At 34.3% G+C, this 22132-nt stretch overlaps 1 protein-coding gene across 1 annotated transcript; it reads left to right on the top strand.

The window, feature by feature from the left end:
* Positions 1 to 463: 463 nt before the first annotated feature.
* LOC144448798 (GATOR1 complex protein DEPDC5-like) lies at positions 464 to 21438 on the top strand. Its single transcript, XM_078139093.1, has 32 exons — positions 464 to 593; positions 1314 to 1474; positions 2619 to 2706; positions 3496 to 3551; positions 3976 to 4145; positions 4611 to 4809; positions 5442 to 5570; positions 5877 to 5949; positions 6175 to 6281; positions 6855 to 6932; positions 7552 to 7686; positions 8123 to 8184; positions 8594 to 8746; positions 9170 to 9324; positions 10082 to 10139; positions 10689 to 10860; positions 10998 to 11000; positions 11275 to 11502; positions 12097 to 12408; positions 12695 to 12835; positions 13161 to 13426; positions 13747 to 13838; positions 14241 to 14409; positions 14932 to 15126; positions 15766 to 15867; positions 16086 to 16291; positions 16762 to 16897; positions 17185 to 17284; positions 18284 to 18460; positions 19116 to 19285; positions 19726 to 19931; positions 20123 to 21438. The coding sequence occupies exons 2-32, from the start codon at positions 1420 to 1422 to the stop codon at positions 20496 to 20498; spliced, it is 4569 nt and encodes a 1522-aa protein (XP_077995219.1). The 5' UTR covers positions 464 to 593; positions 1314 to 1419; the 3' UTR covers positions 20499 to 21438.
* The last annotated feature ends 694 nt before the right edge of the window (positions 21439 to 22132 follow it).

Consider the following 22132-nt stretch of genomic DNA (forward strand, 5'->3'; position numbering starts at 1 on the left):
GTTTGATGAAATGTGTACATACATTGCACAGAAAAGGAAACAGACATGCATGAAGGTCAAGAAGACAAAGAATTACTTATCATTGATGATAAATTTAGTTTTAAATGAAGAGAGAGAGAGAGAGAGAGAGAGAGAGAGAGAGAGAGAGAGAGAGAGAGAGAGAGAGAGAGAGAGAGAGAGAGAGTTATTCGTGTTACTTACTCAATGAGGCATGTCACATTATTCCCCCACCCCCACCCCTATCTATTACTGAATGCCTCCTAACACAAACATTCAGTATTACTGTTACGTCCCCTGGATTACTCGTTTAAAATATACATTGTCATTTTACATAAATTATTGCAAGAGTTTCTTATGATGTTAGCCGCCTATTACTGGAATATAATTTTGCAAAATTTCGAGTTCGAACAGACAGGTCAAAAATCTACCATTGTGTTCAGCGTCAATCTGTTGTCAACTTCCGGGTTCTGCTAAAAACTATAACACACGTGATAGTTATTTAGCTGTCTACCTCTCGCCTCACTCCTTCTACAACTGGTACCGTGTATGAAGAGTGAACTTGTGATTTGAACGTATGTAGTGCTATATAGAAGGTAGGGATGTCTTATATTGGGAAATCAGTGTATTCTTTTAACCATGGATGTTATGAACTTACGTCGTATCCACATACATATGCAGACAGCGACATCACATCATCATGCATGTTTACGATCGGAGCTCCGTGAACCTCTCAAACACATCTGGTCTCGTCGAATCGATCTACAGAGATCTAAAGGTTACTCAATTTGTTAACATGAGTCTAACGGCTAGTTAATCGTAATGTTTTAGTTCATTTGTTTTTCACGGTGGCAATGAAGAACTCGATCCTGACCGCTGCTCTCTCGACATGTCCCATGTTTAATAGAATGGAGTCCATGCAGTATGAAAATGTAATAAAGTTTAAAAAAACTGCCACATATTTCTGCACGTCATAATGAACGTTGCAGTGTACTTGTGCGTGACAATTTTGATGTAGGGGAAAAGATATTACATGAGTTGACACGAAAACAAAGTCTTGATTCTTGAAGGATACATGTCAATCGACATTACCATATTACAGTCACGTGAAACTCATTGCTGGTACAGATTCTCAATGCTAACAGGAGAATGACTGAATGTCAGTCTATAGGTATACAATTCAGTGTTTCTTTGAATGTGCACCACAGATCATCAAATATCCCAGCATAGACATTCCTCAATGTCTATCAGTGTAACCATGGCATTAACGTTTATTTACTAAAGATGAAGTACCAATTTTCATTTGTATATTTTAGGAATGAGGATGGTTTCCCACAAACCATGAGTGGATTATGGACATCATTTTTGTTTACATCTATCTAAGTTTAATTTACATGTAGATGCCAGCAAACAGTGACAACAATGTTGTCAACAACAAAGCAGGTTAAATTACTAGTTCATCAAAAAACATTCAGTGGTAAGTATACCCTGTGAGAATGGTAATTATTTGGTAATTGTTGTCTTCAGCTGAAAGAAACATATTTGAATGGGCCTTGGGGAGATACATTGGCATAACATTTGGATAGTGTGTCAGGGCTCAAAATAAACAGTAGTCCTGTGTCCACAGACTACCAATTCTTGTCATTGGGCCACCATAATTTACAGCTAGTACTACATGTATACTAGTAGCCCTCTCAGGCTACCACTGATTATGTGCTGATTTAAAGGATGGAACATTTATGGACATAAAAGTATTTTAATAACACACATATTTCCTAATAGGGGAACTCTGTTTTCAGTTCAGAAATATGCAACTATTGTCCACATCCTTGGGCTACCACTTTCCGAAATTGGTAGCCCACTAGGACTACCAAAGAAAAAAGGTAATTTCAAAGCCTGAGCTTTGACTGTGAGAAGTACTGTATTTCTATGTTGGGTGATGTAAAATATAGACAAATGTTTTCATTCTATTTTGATTGATCATTCTTACATAGCAAGTTTCCACACTTTAATGAATAGTTTTGTGATGTACAAAACAAACGGCAAATATGAGAATGAATGTTTATGGATTCTGGGTTCGTATAAGTGTCAAATGAAAGTTTCTGCTCACAAATGTCAAAATGAAAAAATGAGATGATGTCACTTTGTTAGCAAAAGGTTGGGCTGTGCTTCAAAGAAACTTTTTGAGTCTGAAGACAAATTTTCATTTTAAAACAGAAAATACTTGCTTTCTGTCACTTTAGTTCAAATACCAACATATGCCAATGTGTAGTACACTTTGGAAAGTTCTGTCTGGTATCAAGTGTCTTCATAAATTTGTTAAGTTTTGCTTTGTTTGTTTGTTTGACTCCACTTTTGCATCAAGGGCTGACTATAGAGGGAACTGACCACTTTGTACTTGATGGAGTTCCATCATATGGCATCCAGATTAATGTTAGATAATTTCTCCAGTGGATTGAGGTGCCTCTTCACCAAATACTTCTGCATTGCATAGATTTCACACATGTATACAACTTAGCAAACGATAAATCACAACATACATAATATGATTAAAAAGCATTGTGGTGTTTGTCTTGTCACATATTCCATAACCTACCTATTTAAATGTAATGTCCTTCCAGAGGATGAACTTGTTCTGAATCCCAAGGAGTTTCCCAATGCCAAAGTTGGAGATATTGTGGAAATCTACCACCCTGAAGACGACTACAGGTTAGAATTAATGTAATCCATAAAATCTACTAACAGTACTAAGTACAGTGTATAAGTACAACAGATCTTCAGTTTTGTTGAGATTAATAATAATAATAATAATATATTTATTGCCATTGTGCATCATTTAAAAAGAATACACTAGGAAAATGTTGCAATGTCGCTCAGAACAAACAATCTACAATCCATACAAGACAACACCAAAACTACCGACATAAGACAAGAGTAAAACTGTTAAAACTGTTAAAACTATGCAAGTTAATTAAAAGATTATCATGACAGTGACTGAACTGAACATAATGCTACTGTAACAGTCCCTCACCATTATACCATCAGTACCAGTTTGACAGACACCTTGCAAAAAAAGTGTTACATGTCATTGCTGTACAGACAGTACTTCCACATTCATAACAATTGAAATATAGCAACAATATACAGTGAAATAACTTCTTCGCAAAATTTCTGGCAAAGTAAAACTAACCAAATACTTGGTAAAGGACTGTACCCAAGCACAAACAAGGACATTGTCTCTGACCTGAGGTAGTATCCTTCTATTATTTATAATTTTTAATAATAAAAATATTAAATAGAATATTTTCAAACATTGAATTTGTGAGACATTTGATAAAGCTGTCAAAGTTTTATTAATTTATTTTCAATACATGTATGATACACCTGACATGCATTTCAGTCATATTCATTACACTACATTGTAATTGTTACAGTCTCATCAATGTGTTTATGTCAGATGAATTTCCATTTGAAAATGTGCCTCTGTTTGTGTTTTAGTCGTCTTCTTCTTCAGGTGAAATCACTGAAAGAAAATAAACAACAGGCCACCAAAGGTAAGATTTGTAACCCATATATACCCCACTGCTATCTGTAGAAACATTTATGTATTTATTAATATATGCAACATATCTGTGAAGAAGTTAACATTTTGATTTACTCCTATTACACCCTGATTATTGTATAGTTGCAGTGTGCTAAGGTTAGGAGACTTATTCATCCTAGCAGTTTTTATCACTTGTGCAGTGTTCAGCACCTATGAACTTTACGATATATGGCTCTTTTCAAGTGCTATTAATCTATTATCCTCTATACATGGAATGTCATGTGTCCTAATTCAGAGTACACAATACAAAGCCCCATATTCAGAGACATGTCTTTTACAGCAAAGATTTTGTGTCTTTAAAGCATTCCAGACCTGTATTTTGCCAAATTGATAGTGTTTTAGGCTAAAATGTATGGTATTATTTTTGTGATCAGAGAGTGTGAGTGTTGACCAAAGTATAGCAGCTGCATTTAACCTGAGAACGTACAAGGATGTGATAGTTAATATTGTGAATCCAGATGACGTGACCCTTGACCTTTTAGAGTTGACCTTTAAAGATCAGTACATCAGCAGAAGTGACATGTGGAGATTGAAAACTAGTCTGGTAAGAAAAATCAAAATGAGTTATGATAATTGATTTTGAAGTGATACTTATGACATGAACACAACTCAAGTCTGTATAACATGAGTACCAGTATTGCACACTTAACCGATAGTTGCATGGAGTGATGTTGGGGTTCTCTACAGCTCTACTTTCATGAGCAACATGAGGGCCTACATGTAATAGTGATATAGTAGCCTATTTGAGAGTATTGTCAAAACCAAGTAGCCACAGGTATATGTTATACCATAAACAAGCAAACACCATTCATTCATTCATTCATTCATTCATTCATTCATTCATTCATTCATTCATTCATTTATTGCTCACACATCAAAGTAAGAGTATAAAAAACAATAGAAATAAAATGATAATAATTTACAAAAGATAAAATTGGGGAATTTTTGAGTCCACATAAAATAATGAAACATTTGTAGTATTAACCAGTATTCTTATTCTGGTTTTCAGCTTAACTCATGTGCCTATATTACAAGGAAAGTTGAATTTTCTGGTATACGAGCACAAATCAGTGAATTATGGTCCAAAGGAGTTAAAGTTGCATGTGGTAACATCTCAGAAGATACCAAGGTGGTCTTCAGATCTTCAACAGCCATGGTATATCTCTTTATTCAAATGAGTTGTGAAATGTGGGAGTTTGATGTCTACGGTAAGTTGCATGATGTGGGAGTTTTGATGTCGACGGTAAGTTTACATGTGGGCATTACATTGGCTTGATGTTCACATGTAAATAATTATGATTCAAGTACGGACCAAATGTCTTGTTTGTCAACAAATCCTAACTCTTGTGGGATGTTTGGTCACATGTCAATCATGCATGTCTCAACATATGTACAACACATGAAGAAGTCAAATTGAAAAATGAAAAATTCCAGCTACAATTATTGTGACTTTAAATAACTTTAAGGTAGTGCACCTCGGGGATGAATTTCCCAGAAAATTAAACTTCTTCATTTCTCTCCAAACTGTCATTTCTGGGTCTTTTGAAATAAATTTTTAAAAAGTCTTGTTTTCATGGAAATCATCAATTTTGTATTTTGTCTCAGAGTTATTCGACGACCATATTGTATTCTAAAATAACTGTATTTTGATATAATTTTGACTTCTATTTAAAATGTGTACGATTAACTTTAAAATTTTTTAAATTTTAATTGAAAATAACAGCACAGGAGTGTATTTCCCATGCACATTCTATCTTAGATAACATGTAATATGTAATATGTAATATGTAATATGTATAGAGAAAGAACTATTAATGAATCAATGACCTTTCCTTTGCAGGAGACTTACACCTTGAAAAAGCCATTGAGTTTCTGACAGAGCTGTTCACTAGTTGGAAAGAAGGAAACACATATCATGATTTAAACATTGTCTTATTCTCTAGAACTTACTACACTGCTAACACAATAGGTAAGGATTATTTTTCATTGTATTATAAATAAAATGTAAAATTATGGATAAAAATGATTTAATTTGTGGCAGATGTTGGTACAAAAATGATAGACAAGAATTGTCCAATATGCATTCAAGTATAGAGCAATTATTTGAAACTATTACAACAATCCTTACTTTGTCCATGAATGTTCTGCACTTATAAGGTAAAAGTTATTTCTGAAAAGAAACCAGGATTAATCATTTCCAAGATTGTGACGTTTATAATGCTGACATCTTAAATCTAATATTTGTATTTTTTGTGATTTTTGTTTGTATCGGTAGATGAATTTCCAGTCAGTGTTAGAGATTGTTTACAGCAAGATTATAAAGGTAGATTCTATGAAGATTTCTATAGGTATGTATTGTTTCAAAAATATTCATAAGGACTCTGTTATGTTAATTTTCATGACATCTCGGTCCGAAAAGGTTGTTTTGCATGTACAGGAATGAATTTTGTGCAGGTTTCTGTTGGTATGAGTTCTATGAAGACTTCTAGATTTCTATATACTTGTTTTTAAAGCCAAGTGGCTGTAGCTTTTACAATATTTCAAGTCCTATTCTGGTTTGATTAATTTGTCAGAATTGTAGCAATCGGTGAGAGAAGAGATGATTGGAGACCAATCCTTGTAAATATGAAGAAAGTCTTCAATGAATACCAATCCAAAGTTATCAGAACAAAAGTTGAAGGTAAGTCATATATTATTGTGTAATATATCTGTTACTGCAGTCTAACACCTAAAGTTCGAAGTGGTAAATATGGAATGTGTTGTAAACGTATGCTTTTTAAACCTCCACTTAATTTTCTTGAACTAACCAAAACAAATTTTCTGGGGGGAAGCTACATTAAGATGTTAACTTTTAAGCTGTTATTATCAAAGTGATATATATTGAAAGAAGGACATGTATGCAACTTGTAGTACCAGATGTAGTGTTCTTGCTCAAAGGGGGAAACCCAGTAAACTAGTCATGCATTTCCATACAACGTACTTTAATTTTGTTGAAGAACCTGTTAATTATGGAACATGGCTATACCAGTTCGATTTTACGTACTAACTAACCCTATCAAAAGCACTGTTTATATTTACAAAAAGTTAAGATACAGTGACTGCAACTTTGGCATTTATCAAAATGTGTCTTTTCTGCAAGACAAGTTACTGGTGTTCTACTTTTGCAGATTTATTGTTTGCTTGTTTTCTTTTGTTACGAAAGTCTTACTTGAAAACACTTTCATATAATCCTTGCTATATTTTTTTACACTAGGTGAGCCTTGTCCTAACGGTTACAATTCAACCTCTGTCCAGGGCAATTTTCTAGAAGCTATCAACATGTCACTCAATGGTAGGTATCGTCAATAAAATTCAGATATTGATAACATACTTTATTTTGTTCGCTATCCGACAGTTTGAGTAACGGCTGTGTTTTATGAAATAACAAACAATTTGAGTAACTACTATATTTTGTAATATACCACAGAATAGTCCTGTTAGCCTTTTGTAATTTCTGAGTAATCACCCAATGTTATGAAAATCATCCACTAAATGATCAATTTCTGCAAAAAGAGTATCAAGACAGAGAGAAGACCTAACATTCTCCCCTCCTGATCGATCAGTCAATCAATCAATCAATCAATCAATCAAATCAAATCAAATTTCTATATCACCTATTTCCAGAGCAATGTTCTGTTCAGTAACGCTGAGTCACTAAAGCACACCATAGGCTTTGGTGAACAAATAAGCCTTCAGTTTTGTTTTGAAACAATCCAGGCTGGAGGCTTGGCAAATGTCAAGTGGCAAAGAGTTCCATAGTTTCTGATCTCTTTATCAGCAAATACAAAGGTGTTTCCAGTATCCAAACCTAGGAGTATCCAAACCTAGGGGGAACAGTGACTTTGATATGATGAGACATTGTATGACACATTGCAGTGTTCATAATTTACGTGACTTTTTTGTTCTTCCAGTATTTGATAAACATTTTGTGAACCGTAATTTTGATCGAACTGGTCAGTTAGCCATTTTGATAACCCCTGGAGCTGGTGTGTTTGAAGTTGACAGAGAATTGTGTAATATAACTAAGCAACGTATGATAGACAATGGTGAGTGGACTATTTATTTTATATTCCCAAACATTCTTTGCGAAAACAGATGATTTGATACGTCTTTAATCATCTCATTCTAAAGGCATGACAAGTCTTACACCAGTTACTATGTGCTGTGTTAACTGATTGTTTTCATCCACTAAAGTTGTGTGAACGTACCCTACACTAAAATTTTTTACAGCTGGTATTTCTGCCAGCAGACATTGGAAGTCTACTAATTTTTTAAAGACACTATTTTCATGTATTCATTTGTCTTTGATTACCATTGTGATCGGTGCCAAAAGTGTTCTTATGCTATGATTATGGTTTCTATTAAATGGATATTTTTGTTCAACAGCAAAATATTTTACTTGCCTTGTTAGCAACACAGCTTTGCTAAAATGTAATGTGAAAGGTATTTGATAGAATTGTGACCTTCTTTTATCCATGACAGGTATTGGAAGTGATTTAGTGTGTATGGCAGAACAGCCTCTACATGCTGCCCCACTATTCAAGGTATGCTATAATTACATTGACAAAACAGCTGTTATTGGAGCACTATTTGTCATATTTTTGTTTATGTTTTTGACATATTTAATATGTTGTGGTATCTGCTGAGACATGAATGATCACCTACTTGTATTATCAAACTCTATAAAATTCTCACATAGAGCAGAAAGATGGCAGGGAAGTGAAAAATGGAGTCCACCTTAGGAGACTGCCAATACTACACTGTTTATTTTCCTTCTCCTTCCTTTCACTATCCCTGATTGAGATCTCGTAATGGATCAAACTGTCAACAATATATTTACCAAAAGAAATCATGTGGCAATGAAATGCTTGCTTTATCATCAAACTATATGCTGTCTTTTGAAGAAATCGAGACTGATAGAGAAATAATCCAACTTGTTATTATATTCTGTAGTTTCATAATAAAATGGGCTACACAAATATTGGCGATGATTACAACATTCCTTACTGGATAAACCATAGTTTTTACACATCCAAGGATCAACAGCAGAAACAGAGATTGATGCCGGCTAATTTCATCCCAAGAATCAAACTAGCTGAGACACCAGTATGTGATTCCTCTTCTCGTGTAATCATCTCTTACTATGGGGTGACTCACAAATCCAGTTTATATTAATTTGACCCACAGCATAAAATATTGTCTTCTGATGAAGGACACACTGCTCACCAGTTACAATATACATAGCTTCTATGACCATTGACTGTCAGATACATCTGTAACTCAGCCCTCATTGGCCTTGCTCCTAAGGGTTTGACAATGTGTGAGGGCGCCTGTCACAGACTACTATGACCATCAGTTATAAACGTTACCTGTGAGCAAAGTAAACATACAGACAGTTAATGAACCTGTCAACAGAACATTGCATACAGATATTATAGCTATCACTATTATTGTGGTGTAAAAGAATGTACCATATTTGATGACATACTGAAGATTGTTGGGTGTTAACTGTTGATACTTTCATTACAGACAACTGAATCAAATCAAGCTATAGATGATTCATTGTTTGAACCAGGAAGAGATAGTTATATGGACAAGTCAAATACTGAGTTACCTGATGTTGTTATAGATCACAATGCCTATGATGCACAAGTCTTTAAACTTCCTTCACATATAAAACAAGGGTAAGTTAAAATTTAACAATGGTAAGTCAAAATTAAACTACCTTCACACATAACACAATGGTAAGTCAAAACTACCTTCACACATAACACAATGGTAAGTCAAAATTTAAACTACCTTCACACATAATAAAATGGTAAGTCAAAATTAAGCTACCTTCACACATAACACAACAGTAAGTCAAAATTTAAACTACCTTCAGACATAACACAATGTAAGTCAAACAATGGTAAGTTAAAATTAAACTACCTTCACACATAACACAATGGTAAGTCAAAACTACCTTCACACATAACACAATGGTAAGTCAAACAATGGTAAGTCAAAATTAAACTACCTTCACACATAACACAATGGTAAGTCAAACAATGGTAAGTCAAAATTTAACTACCTTCACACATAACACAATGGTAAGTCAAACAATGGTAAGTTAAATTTAAACTACCTTCACACATAACACAATGGTAAGTCAAAATTAAACTACCTTCACATGTAAAACAATGTTAAGTCAAATTTAAGCTACCTTCACACATAACACAACGAATAATTTGTTACTGCAATACTCAAGAACAAGATAGTCAGAAAAGATAGGCTAAAGTTTGGCGTCAAATAAACTATGATGATAGAGAATAAAAGTGGTTCTGATTATAAAAAGAGATTCTACATGTATTGCAGTATTAAGCTGTGAAGATTTGACTCAGGTTTACATGGTTCATTCTTCTTGAGTGCAAATTGTTTTGTTTTGTGTTTCATATTCAGAGTGAAGAGTCAATATCTGACACCAAAACGATATGAGAAGTATGCCGACAGAATTCGGGTAAGATTTGAAATAGAGGAGAAAACATCTCAGCTCTGTATCCCATGAGAAATAAAATTGACCTCTCTGTGTGAATGTCAATTTGAAATTAAATGAACAAGAACCTAGCATTTTTCAGTCTCATTTTGTAAAGAGACATTCAGTAGTTCAAACCATTTGTATACTAACACATTCTGCTTATTTAAGTATGGGAGAGAGTATGAATGGGTGTTTGCCTCATTTCAACTTTCTGTTGACACTGCAAGAGAGTAGTTGTTGAGTTTATGAAACGAGAGTATATAGAAAGAAAATGGAAAAATAGAATTTGATAATCCTAAGTTTTTGAAAGAAATTATCAACCATTTAATATTGGTTATGTGTAGGTCAATACCATTGAATCCTTTTGATAGTTGAATCCAAATTATAGTTTTGAATGTGCAATGGACTTTGAATATTACAGCTTTAAAAATACATATTAAATGGGTGTAATACTGACACACAGGCAGGTCTATAAACTGTCTACTCATACAAACAGTGTGATACTTATTTTGACTTTTTTTGTTATTGTAGAAATCAGATGGTCTTAGTAGAAAAGTGTCCTTAGAGCTGAGACCAGTTAGTCCTGAAGTTGAGGTACCGTATACAAAGTCATACTCTACCAACGCCATGGAGATACCCAACCCAAGACCTAGATCTAACACAGTTACTGGTACCAATAAGAAAAGTCTGGAAGGAGCCATAGGTAGGCTTCTGTCATATTTATAGACAGTTTATATGGGTTCACTTTCTGTTGAGATAATGATCAAAATTCTTCTAATCTTTTGAACTTTACACAATTTTCACATGTAACAGGCATTATTTTTTGTGATAGTTACATAGATTGTATACAACATGTTTATAGACGCATTTTCTGTTGAGAGAAAGTATGGAAGTGTAGCCATGTTAATCCTTCATATCTGGCCAAAAAACAACATTTTAGCACTCTATTAAAAAGATTGGCGATTGACCAAGCTTTAGAAGGCAGTGAGTCATCTTTCTCTTTCTCAGATGCCGAGTGGAATTGACAAAGTGGAGAGAGGGTGGGGGAGAAAACAAGAAAGAAAGATCAGATTGCTTCTAAATTTGTAAAAGTTTTTATATTTTTCGCACATAACAGGTATTACCAGTAAAAGTTTTCAGATTGCAACTTCCCAGGAAATGGAAGATAACCTACCAACAAGGTTGATAGTTGGTAGTGCAAGTATGGTAACAGATCACCAACCTGGTAAACCATGGCCATATGGACAGAGAATGCAGAGAGCTCTTATTAACCCATTTGCTCCAAGTCAGATCATTGATAGATTGACATCAAACAAAAGAAGATGGACTCATACATTTCCTTTAGGTACATTAGTTTAATGTACATGCACATGTCAGTCTGTCTCTTTATGTACATGCACATGTCAGTCTCTCTCTTTATGTACATACACATGTTAGCCTGTATCTTTGTGTGTGCACGCACATAGTCGAGTGGAGGATACTCAGAGTCTCCACAGATAGGAATGGCCAGAGACATTATCTCTATCTGTTATCCATATATACATCACTGTTTCTAAACTGTACCTGGGCTGATTACTGTTAGACTTGGTGCAGTTAGACACTGGATATTCATTGTCAAATATGATAAACTGGCCAACTTGCTTAATGTATGCAGCCAAAAGTCTACTGTGCTGTTACTTATTAACTGTTAACTTGTAACAGAATAATGTATTACATGGCTGTGGTTACTGCAATGTAACATTGTTATTCAACAGTGCTGTACAACAATGTTACATACTTGCCACCTGGTGATATATTTGTCCAGATTCACATGTATCCATTAGTGCTTTCAAACTGAAAAGTGCAAGTTGTCTGTGTATCCATCTATATCTTCTATCAATCTCTTCCCACCTTGGCTTCCCTAATACAGACAATGAATATGTGATATGTTATAATACAGGTCCAACTGGTAAAGCCATCCAGGCACACCATCAACTTACTGTGACCTTGCTAGATGACTTTAACAATGAACCCTACAGTTTATCTCCACCAACCAGAGAAGTGACAGCTGCAGAATCAGCCGTCGTTGAAGCTAGGAAGAAAGCATCAGTAAATGTCAGACTTGGCGACAGCGACTCTTACAGTGCATCAGGATTTCATTCCTCAGCTAGTTCATCAAGTCTTGCCAGTACATCATCACAACGTAGTACAAGTGTTGATAGTTTCAAAACAGTTCAAAGTATTGGCAGTGTAATCAACACTTATGACATTGGTAAGTTAAAGGTGCAGTTCAGAATAGGATTAACATTTAGACATGAAAAACAGGCGTCAGGCCGAATTATAGAAACTGTTGTCCAGAATGAAAAAAATAATTTCATGTAATTGCTTCACTGATAAGATAACACTAATGCAAGCCCAGTGATTGAAACCCTGGCTATCAATAGTCTTATTTTGAAAATGTTTGCAGGAAGAACAGATTCTGAATTTTAATTTACAAAATTCATCAGCGAGTTTAATATTAAATCATTGACTGTCACTTTTGAGTATTTTCATTCCAGACTATAGAGGGCGTAGTGATACTCTACCTTCACATCACACACCACTACATGGTGGACAGGGTGGAAGTTTTAAGAATGCAACTGAAGGATGGTACTGGGGAGTCACTGGTGAACAGGAATGGTCTCCCCTCATACAAACTGGTATGTCAATAATAATTACATTATAGTATTAATTATATTCCAATGACTAAAACAAGTTGAATCTTATGAAATATACTCTAGAGTCTCTTGTAAAGTCAGCATAATTCTAGGTACCTGCAATACAGTGTTATGACCTACGTATGTCATGAAAGTAATGATTATTCGATTTCTTGGTTTATATCATAGCTTCTGCTTCACACACTACACATGCATTACTACAGGCACTTGTGAGAATAAGGCGATCTAGTTCTATTTGACTCTCTAGCATGAGGTAAATGATATAGCATGTACTCAGTAACTCTTTATTATATGTTGTATTCCATAGGAGTTGATTGGAAATCAGTCACATGGCCAGCCTGTTTACCAATCACCACAGACTATTTCCCAGATAAAGTTGTCATGTCCAAAATGTATGTGGAATCCCCCTATGACCTGCTGGCAGATGAAGTTGCCATTGGCAACAAGAAACTGACAACAGAACAAGTATTCAAAGAGATTGTATCTCAGAGACTAATGCAAGGCTGTCAGCTGATTGTCCAACCTCAGAGTCAAAACAGAACATACTCAGCTGGGAATATTCTCCAAACACAGGTAGGAAAAACTTCTCACTGTCTCATTAACATTTGTCTGTTACAACAAGCTTTGTGAGATGTTCAACATCAGTTAATGGTGAGAGAATAGAATTTGTCAACCAAACTACAACATGTCTCAGAAGAGGACTGTTGCAAATGTTAGTCCATGAATAGTGAAATGACAGAATTTATCAGACACCGTGACTTCTCAGACAACTTCTACTGTGGTGACTTGGTAAGTCAAATGGTTGAAACCTAACTCCAAGGTCTTAATACATGAATTGGTTGTCGAGATACTCATAAAACATCATCTGCTGTTGACTTTGTATCCATTCACAGGAAGTACCAGACTATTTATTAAGTATTGGTCGTAACTACCATAAGATTAACTTGACAGATGTTAATATCAATGTTGTCAGATACAGACCAAGGTAAGATTTATCTCTCTTTTAGTCTGTCATATCAATATAACGACATATCTACTCTCTTAAGACAGTAACCTGTTCAGTGTTATATGTACCTACAATGTTAGTACTATCAATTACTTTTCAACTGCATGTTGCTGAAACCTACAGGTTCTCTTCCAAGAAGTGAACTTACAAATGAAAAGTACAGAGTTGGTAAAATTTTGAACCCAATTTCACAATTTCACATCATGCATATATACCCTGTTGATATATAAACCAGATTTCATATCAGCCATAACAAATATTCACATAAACGTGAATTTTGAGTACAGGGTCTCTTTTCAGAGTATATAGCCAGTAAACAAAGTTTCACATACAAATATTAGCCAGTCAATATCAACCGAATGTAACTTTGTTGTATTTCAGGCATATCTACCAGACATCTACCGTCAAATACACTTACAGACTATGGCCAGTTGACAACTCTCAATATGAGCCGGCTTATGTGACCTTTGACACTGAAAAGTTAGAGGAGTTTAATTGGAATTATTTGGACAACTATGTGTGTACCTGTGAAGACTATGGTTTGATGGATGTATGTAAATATTAATATTGACTTAACCTGAATTTAGATTATATCTTGATAAATTTCTTGAAATTTTTTGTGAAATACTGAATTTATTATTTTGAATTTATGTTCTCTGTTTACACTGGTGTGTTGCAGAAACAAAGTAAAACTTGAAATACTTTTTATTCCTTGTTTTCATTTATGCCTTCCTAAATCAGAGAAAATTATTTTTATGTTTATGACCTAGCCCTTACCCCTAGCTTGAATACAAATGTGTAATTGTACAATTCTCGGTACATGTAATAGAATTTTACTTCATGCTAGAGGGTCAAAATAGAACAAGAAGGTTGACTTATTCTCACACACATCTATGGTAATGCACGTGTGAAGTATGTGGAGTGGAAGTTACAGTGTTGACAAAGAAATTGAATGTTCATTATATTCATGGTGTGCCTAGGCAGTAATATTCTATTTCAGGTATTGAGAATTGATCACCTGTTCTCCATTCTTGCCTTAAATTGTACTATCCACATTTTTGTATCGTTGTAGTCTTTGAAATACTGGAGGAGTCGTTTTCTATTACTGCCATCTAACAGCGCTGCCACCAAGAAGATTAATGATGGAAGCAGTGATAGATGTGATATCTATACAACTGATGAGACCAAACCACCGCAACAAATACTGGAAGGGTTCTACAAGTTTGTGGAAGTTTTGAACAGAATTAAAAAACTTCAGAAAAAAGTGGTAAGAAAACTACAAAAGTCTTTCATTATTTAATATACTTTGAAATTGAATTTAATACTGTTATCTAGGTACTTTCCAGATAGAAATACATGTGAAGGGAATTTATTGTTCTTATAAATTATTACATATGCATTAATTAATTCATGTTTAACTCATAGCCCAAGTAGGGTACCATAAAAAGGATATATAGATATATTTTACCACTGTTTTGATCATCTTTTTTTGACTCATGTAGACTTTTGAAGCGTTATGTAGTGGTTAGACTCCATTCCCTCTTTTGCCTCTCTTTGAATGCATAATGTGTACAGTTCACAATGCAGAGCTTTGCACAATGCATATTTTGAGCAGTGTACTTTCCAAGATACCAATTTACAAATTTTTTGCCAAGATTTTTTATTGTCTGGCAAAGTGTAGACATTTGACCTCTTTTTATAGTTTCTAACTGAAATGTAGATTTTAACCTTACAGTTTGAATTTGTTGTCATTATGTGCTTGTGATTTGAATCCACCATTACCCAGCCAAGTTGGGGTGCATCTTCTTGTTTTAAGGAAATTACCCATATTTTATTTTCCCATAATGGCAGCCATATTGGATTCTAAAATGGCTTAATATGATGTTTTGTGTTGATGTTTTATCAGAACCAGACACCAAGCAGACCGCCATCAAGGAGAGCAAGTTCAGTCATGCTATCAAATCTATCTCAAACACCTACAGACAGGGAGATGTCACAAACACCTAAGGTTGGTCAATTATTTGGAATGTGTTTTCAAAACGACTATGTCACTATATTTGGTTGTAGACAGATACTTTTTCCTATGGAAACAGTGTTGCACACCACATCATCTGTACACCACATGTACTTGGAGTAACAAACCAATCTCTAACCATAACTTTGATAAATTCGTCACCTAGACAACAAAAATAATGTTCCACACATTATCTTATTTATTTACAGCAGTCTGGATTTGGAGGTATCATAGCAACATCATCTAATGATATTGCCACGGTAACAATGAGTTATACTGATGGCTCAATGCCTACAGGTGATGGGGCAGCAAACACCTCAACTGCATCCTTGGACAAAGATGACAAAGGGAAAGAAGAAGAGAAATTAAACTTGGATTCACCTTTGGCTGATATTATCAAAGCAATGAAAGATCCAGGGTATGGGACATTAGTAGCACTTCGATATTGAACTTACCAAGGAACTGAATTTTTTGTCTCCACATGGAAGTTCTGGTGTTATTTTTAGTAAACACAATGAAAGTAAATGATGTCAAAATTTACTCTGCCGCTTTTACTATGTATCAGAATACAAGGCAATCTGTGTTTGATGATAGAGTATTGATAACTACACACACACACACACACACACACACACACACACACACACACACACACACACACACACACACACACACACAGACACACACACACACACGCATGCACACACACACACACATACATACATGTACACACATATACATACACATGCATACATACACACACACACATATATACATATGCGCATGCATGCACATGCACACACACATACTAATGAATATATCTGTACAATGTAATGTTTAAAATGCTAACAACACTTTTCTAATTTTTTTGTGGATTGAAATGACAAGAATTGGAATGACATTTTTGCCAACTGATCAGCGTCTACTACCTGAGAATTGTTTTATTAGTGGTGAAGCTGTGCACTGGTTGATACAGACTCTACAAGATGAAGTGACAGAATACCAGGCTGTTCAACTATTTCAGGTACATTTCTAGCCTTTAGATGTAAACTTACTGATGGCATTCTGTTATTATTACATATGTTTATCCGAAACAGCAAATTTCCGTGAAAATGATACTGTGCGATCGCTTTCATGTTCAGTGAACAATCACATCCTCATTTGCATATCATTTGCATACAGCTAATCAATAATGTTTTCAATATTGCACTGCAGTGCAAATACTTCAATCAACAGTATGCGTGTGCAATGGTGCGAGTAATCTCTGGTACATACATAATAATATACTGTATATATCTTCATACATCATAGGCTATGGTAGATGAAGAGCGAGTATGCCATGCATCGTGTTTACCAAAACGAAAAATTCCATTCAAGAACGGCTTCTTTTTATATTTCATCACTCCTGACAGTGAAGGTATGTTATTTTATATTAATAGACTTCTTTTTATCAACCAATGAAACTACCCATTGATGCACAAGGAGTCTATCCTCACATCAGTTCATGTTCACGACAGCAACTATCTCTGCTGTAAAAAGAGCCTACATTTGTATTTAGTTGAGATCTCAAAATATTAATGGACAAATATTAATCATTTACGTAGCAATTGTATCAGATTCCTACATTACTAAATGTAATTTTTTTAAATCATACCCAAATCTAAAGTTGTTTTTTACCAAATCACAGACATACAAACTTCAGCTCTCAAAATGTAAAGAATGAAACTATTTTCAGAATATTTATATTTATTATCACCTTGACCTTCAAGGTCAAATTTCAAGTCTCTTCATTATTTACATAAACATGACTTAGTCTAATAGATATCATATCAGCAGTGCTGTCCAGGTTTCCAGGTCCATGACTTCATGCATACATTTCCCAATGATCACATTTTTTATTCAGGTTCCTACAAGTTTGTTCACTCATTCAGATTCCTATGATTTTGTTCATTTGTTATTCAGATTTCTATATTCTGATTCCTCCAAGTCAGTGCATTTATTATTCAGATTCCTACAAGTTTGTGTATTTGTTATTCAGATTCCTTCAAGTCAGTGCATTCATTATTCAGATTGCTATAAGTCTGTGTATTTGTTATTCTGATTCCTCCAAGTCAGTGCATTTATTATTCAGATTCCTACAAGTTTGTGTATTTGTTATTCAGATTCCTTCAAGTCAGTGCATTCATTATTCAGATTGCTATAAGTTTGTGTATTTGTTATTCTGATTCCTCCAAGTCAGTGCATTTATTATTCAGATTCCTACAAGTTTGTGTATTTGTTATTCAGATTCCTTCAAGTCAGTGCATTCATTATTCAGATTGCTATAAGTTTGTGTATTTGTTATTCTGATTCCTCCAAGTCAGTGCATTTATTATTCAGATTCCTACAAGTTTGTTTATTTGTTATTCAGATTCCAGCAAGTCAGATTGGCAGTACAGGAGGTACACTGCCTTTGGTTCATTTGACAGAGATTGGTTTGAAGTGGCTGTCGATAACAATCAACCACTCCTGTCTGAACCACCTGACAATATCTTATCAAGTTCACCAATACAGTGGAGAACTTTACAACTTAAAGAACAACCTAAAGGTAATAGAAGCGAGAGAGAAAAAGGACTGTCAGGCAGTTCGTTTTAGTCAACAACTCTGGACTAGTACTAGTAGTACTAATATTTGAACTTTATAATATTTGATTGGAATGACTTACAACCAATACTGTTTTACTAGAGTAATAATCAATCCAAGTTACTAGACACAACTCTTTCAATGTCAGAAACATTTTGTTGTTATTCAAAAATATCATGTTCTTACCAAATACACCACATCTGTGAGTGTTGCATGTAACTTTCTGTCCGTACCTCAGTGTCACATTGTGTCTTTCTGTCTGTATCTAATATGTTGATACATGTTATAAATATTTTCAGTAATGCTTCCACTATACAGCAGAGACAGAGGGAGATTAAAATGATGTTTGATTTAATCATGACAATGTTCCAATAGACAATGATATTGTACAGTAAGACTATTCCATGGAATGTGCAATAATTTCTAATATAGAACATAGGAGTTGCAATGCCTAGAAGGTTGAGACTGTAACTTAGACACCACAGTGATCTTGACTGTATGATCTTTAACAGGTCCTTATGACTTAGTATTAACTTAATAGATACATCATAATGACCATTGACAGGTTTAAATGGTATTTGTATTTATGTCATAATTACTCTTATTTGATATTCTTTCAGGTTCTGAGATTCCAACATTTGGTGAAGTCATCTATGATGTTGATATTAATAATAAAAGTGATAGAGTAGAATGGTGTCATATTCGTTACCATAAAACTTACAGAACTGATTCTGCATTTGAACTTGAAGTTCAGTGGTTAGTGGCTACTGGATGTCTCATCATGGACATGGTAAGACATTGTCTCCATCTAGTTGTGTATGTGTACATGAAATTATGTGTGTGTATGTATGTGTGTGTGTGTGTGTGTGTGTGTGTGTGTGTGTGTGTGTCTGTGTGTCTGTGTGTCTGTGTCTGTCTGTGTTCATAAAGTATATATAAGTAGACATGTATGTATGTATGTATGTATGTATGTATGTGTGTGTATATATGTATGTATGTGTGTATGTATGTATGTATGTATGTATGTATGTATGTATGTATGTATGTATGTATGCATGTATATGTGTGTGTTTGTGTGTGTATATATGTGTGTGTGTATGTGTGTGTGTGTGTGTGTGTGTGTGTGTGTGTGTGTGTGTGTGTGTGTGTGTATGTATGTATGTATGTGTATGCATACACAAATTTCATTTTGATCAGCACTACTTCAAAACCTATTGTTGTTAATTACAGGTACAGAGTTGGGCACGTAAAGCTGGTTCTTGTGGTTTTCATTTAATCCCTGCTACTATTGATCCATTTGGTCTTAACACTCAGTATTCGGATCCTCTAAGAAGACCTCTATTTATAGATTTAGAGTGTGCTGAACTCCTTCGCAATTGTCCTCAACAAGTAGAGATGGAACGAGTCAAATTTTTCCAGCAAGAAATTTTAAAGACGTGAGTAACAACATCAATTCCCACTCTAATACTGAGATTTAACCCCTATGTGTCATTACTTTACCATCTATGTTAGTCATAAAAATTACAACCATGCCACCTATGTCAGTTATAAAAATTACAACCATGCCACCTATGTCAGTCATTAAAATACAACATTGAAGTAATAAAGTCTTTGTTGTTTTTTATAGGTTTGGCTTTGTGCAGGATCCATGGGCAATATCATCTTTTGGAATAACTGCAGAAGACATTCAACAATTTGTACACACAACAGGATCAGCATTTGCAGTTATCCCCAAACACCATGGCGTGCCAGACAAGACGAAGATACGTATTTTCACACCAGTCCATGGAGATGAATCTAAACAACATCCTTTCTGTAAGACGACAAGGACTGGTTTCTATTGGATGCATAATTTCATGTTGACAAAACGCTGGAGATCTGCCTCTACAGGTGATGAGAGGTTCAGTGAAAAACTACTGACTGATTTCAAACAGTTTTGTGCAAACAAAGATGGCCGACTGAAAGCACTTTGGGATCATGTTTCATCAGGTTGGAGTGTGTGAAAACGTTGCGGAAAATACCAGTATTTGTCATCGCAAACACTAATTAAATAAATATCAACCTCTGGGTTTAGGAAAAGTATTCAAAGAGAAGATCCACATTATACAATAGCAGTTTTGATAAATTTATTTTATGTTAACATAGAAACTTAAATTTTTATGCTGACAAAAATAAATCATTCACAAGTAAGAAAGTTTCAAATTGTAGTTTTATGGTAACTGTTATGAAGTTTTACAATTGAGAAGACATAAAACAAGGGGATTATGAGTTATGATGTACAGCATCAATAAATGGCATGAAAGACAGAATAGATTGAATTTTGTAAAAATTTGAAGTTGTAGTATACTTATGCTGTTGCAATATTTATTTATCAGTGATACAAATACAACAGACAGTCTGTGGTCCATTGCAACAAATTTTATCAAACACTCCGATTTGTATTAAAGAACTGGCTGAATACTTGCTTCATTTACAAATAACAAAATACAAAATATACCAATTGTCATCAAACTATCAAAATACCACAGCATTATTACATTACAATAATGACTTGTCATATATTTCTGCTTGTTCAAATGTCCATACCCAAGAAATACATGTAAAGTTGCTTTTCAGGACAATGCAAATGACAATTCATGCTAAAAATGGAAGTTAAAAACTTTTTTCCATCTGCTAAAATACACCAGAAAAACATTGATTATTTAAGACAGTGGAGTAGAGTTCGAGATATGAAAGAATTTGCTGTTTTGAGAATATCTGTGACTGAGTGACTGAATTGAGCCAGAGCTGCACATTCTACAACCAAATTTCGGGTGACTAATTTGTATGTGTATCAAATCTCAGACCACGGTGTGTATCTGAGATCAAACACAAGGTTTTTGAGTCCTAGTCATGCATGTATGTGAAAGAATAAAATTGCATTTCAAAAATGCATTACTTTGTGAACACTGTATTTAAAACTCAATAAAGTGACATTCATTATGTATATGCTTTTTGTTTCAGTCTCATTTATTCGTGCAAATTGTAAAATGAAAATCTTGATTAGACCAAATAAAAAAAGTTGTTGGTTCCGGTTACCCGACCCCACCTAGTTTTTCACGCCGACCTAAACTTTTTTTATGTATTTGAGAAAAATGATAATAAAATTGCAAAAATTGTGAAGTCTCGCAAGAAATAGTGGGTGCGGAAAGTGACATCAACTTAAAAAGACAATATAAAACTATTCTTTCAATCTGTAATGTCTGTACATCTGATAGGAAGAAATAAACAACACAGAGACCATTTGGAAAACAATGGAAATCCTGAACTAGACACTCGCACATGAAAAAATAAATAAAATAAAAAATCTACCAACCCCCACCTATTTTAAAATTGAATGTAATCGGAAAACACAATTTTTTTAAATGCCTTATGGGATAATAAATGATACTGATGTCGCTGTCACTGTCTCTAAATATAAATTACTCTATGCCTTTATATACAATCTTGCTATTGTTTGAGATACAAATATCCAGTATACTTTGCATGGCAGTTGAAACTTTTAAATTGAAATGACCATAGATAATACTATCTTTCGTAACATTTTTTACAGTTACTGTAATGAAATGTTATAATAACACAATATTAAGCCAATATT

This window comes from Glandiceps talaboti, chromosome 18 (genome assembly GCF_964340395.1).
Source record: "Glandiceps talaboti chromosome 18, keGlaTala1.1, whole genome shotgun sequence".
In the NCBI taxonomy this organism is placed as follows: domain Eukaryota; kingdom Metazoa; phylum Hemichordata; class Enteropneusta; family Spengelidae; genus Glandiceps; species Glandiceps talaboti.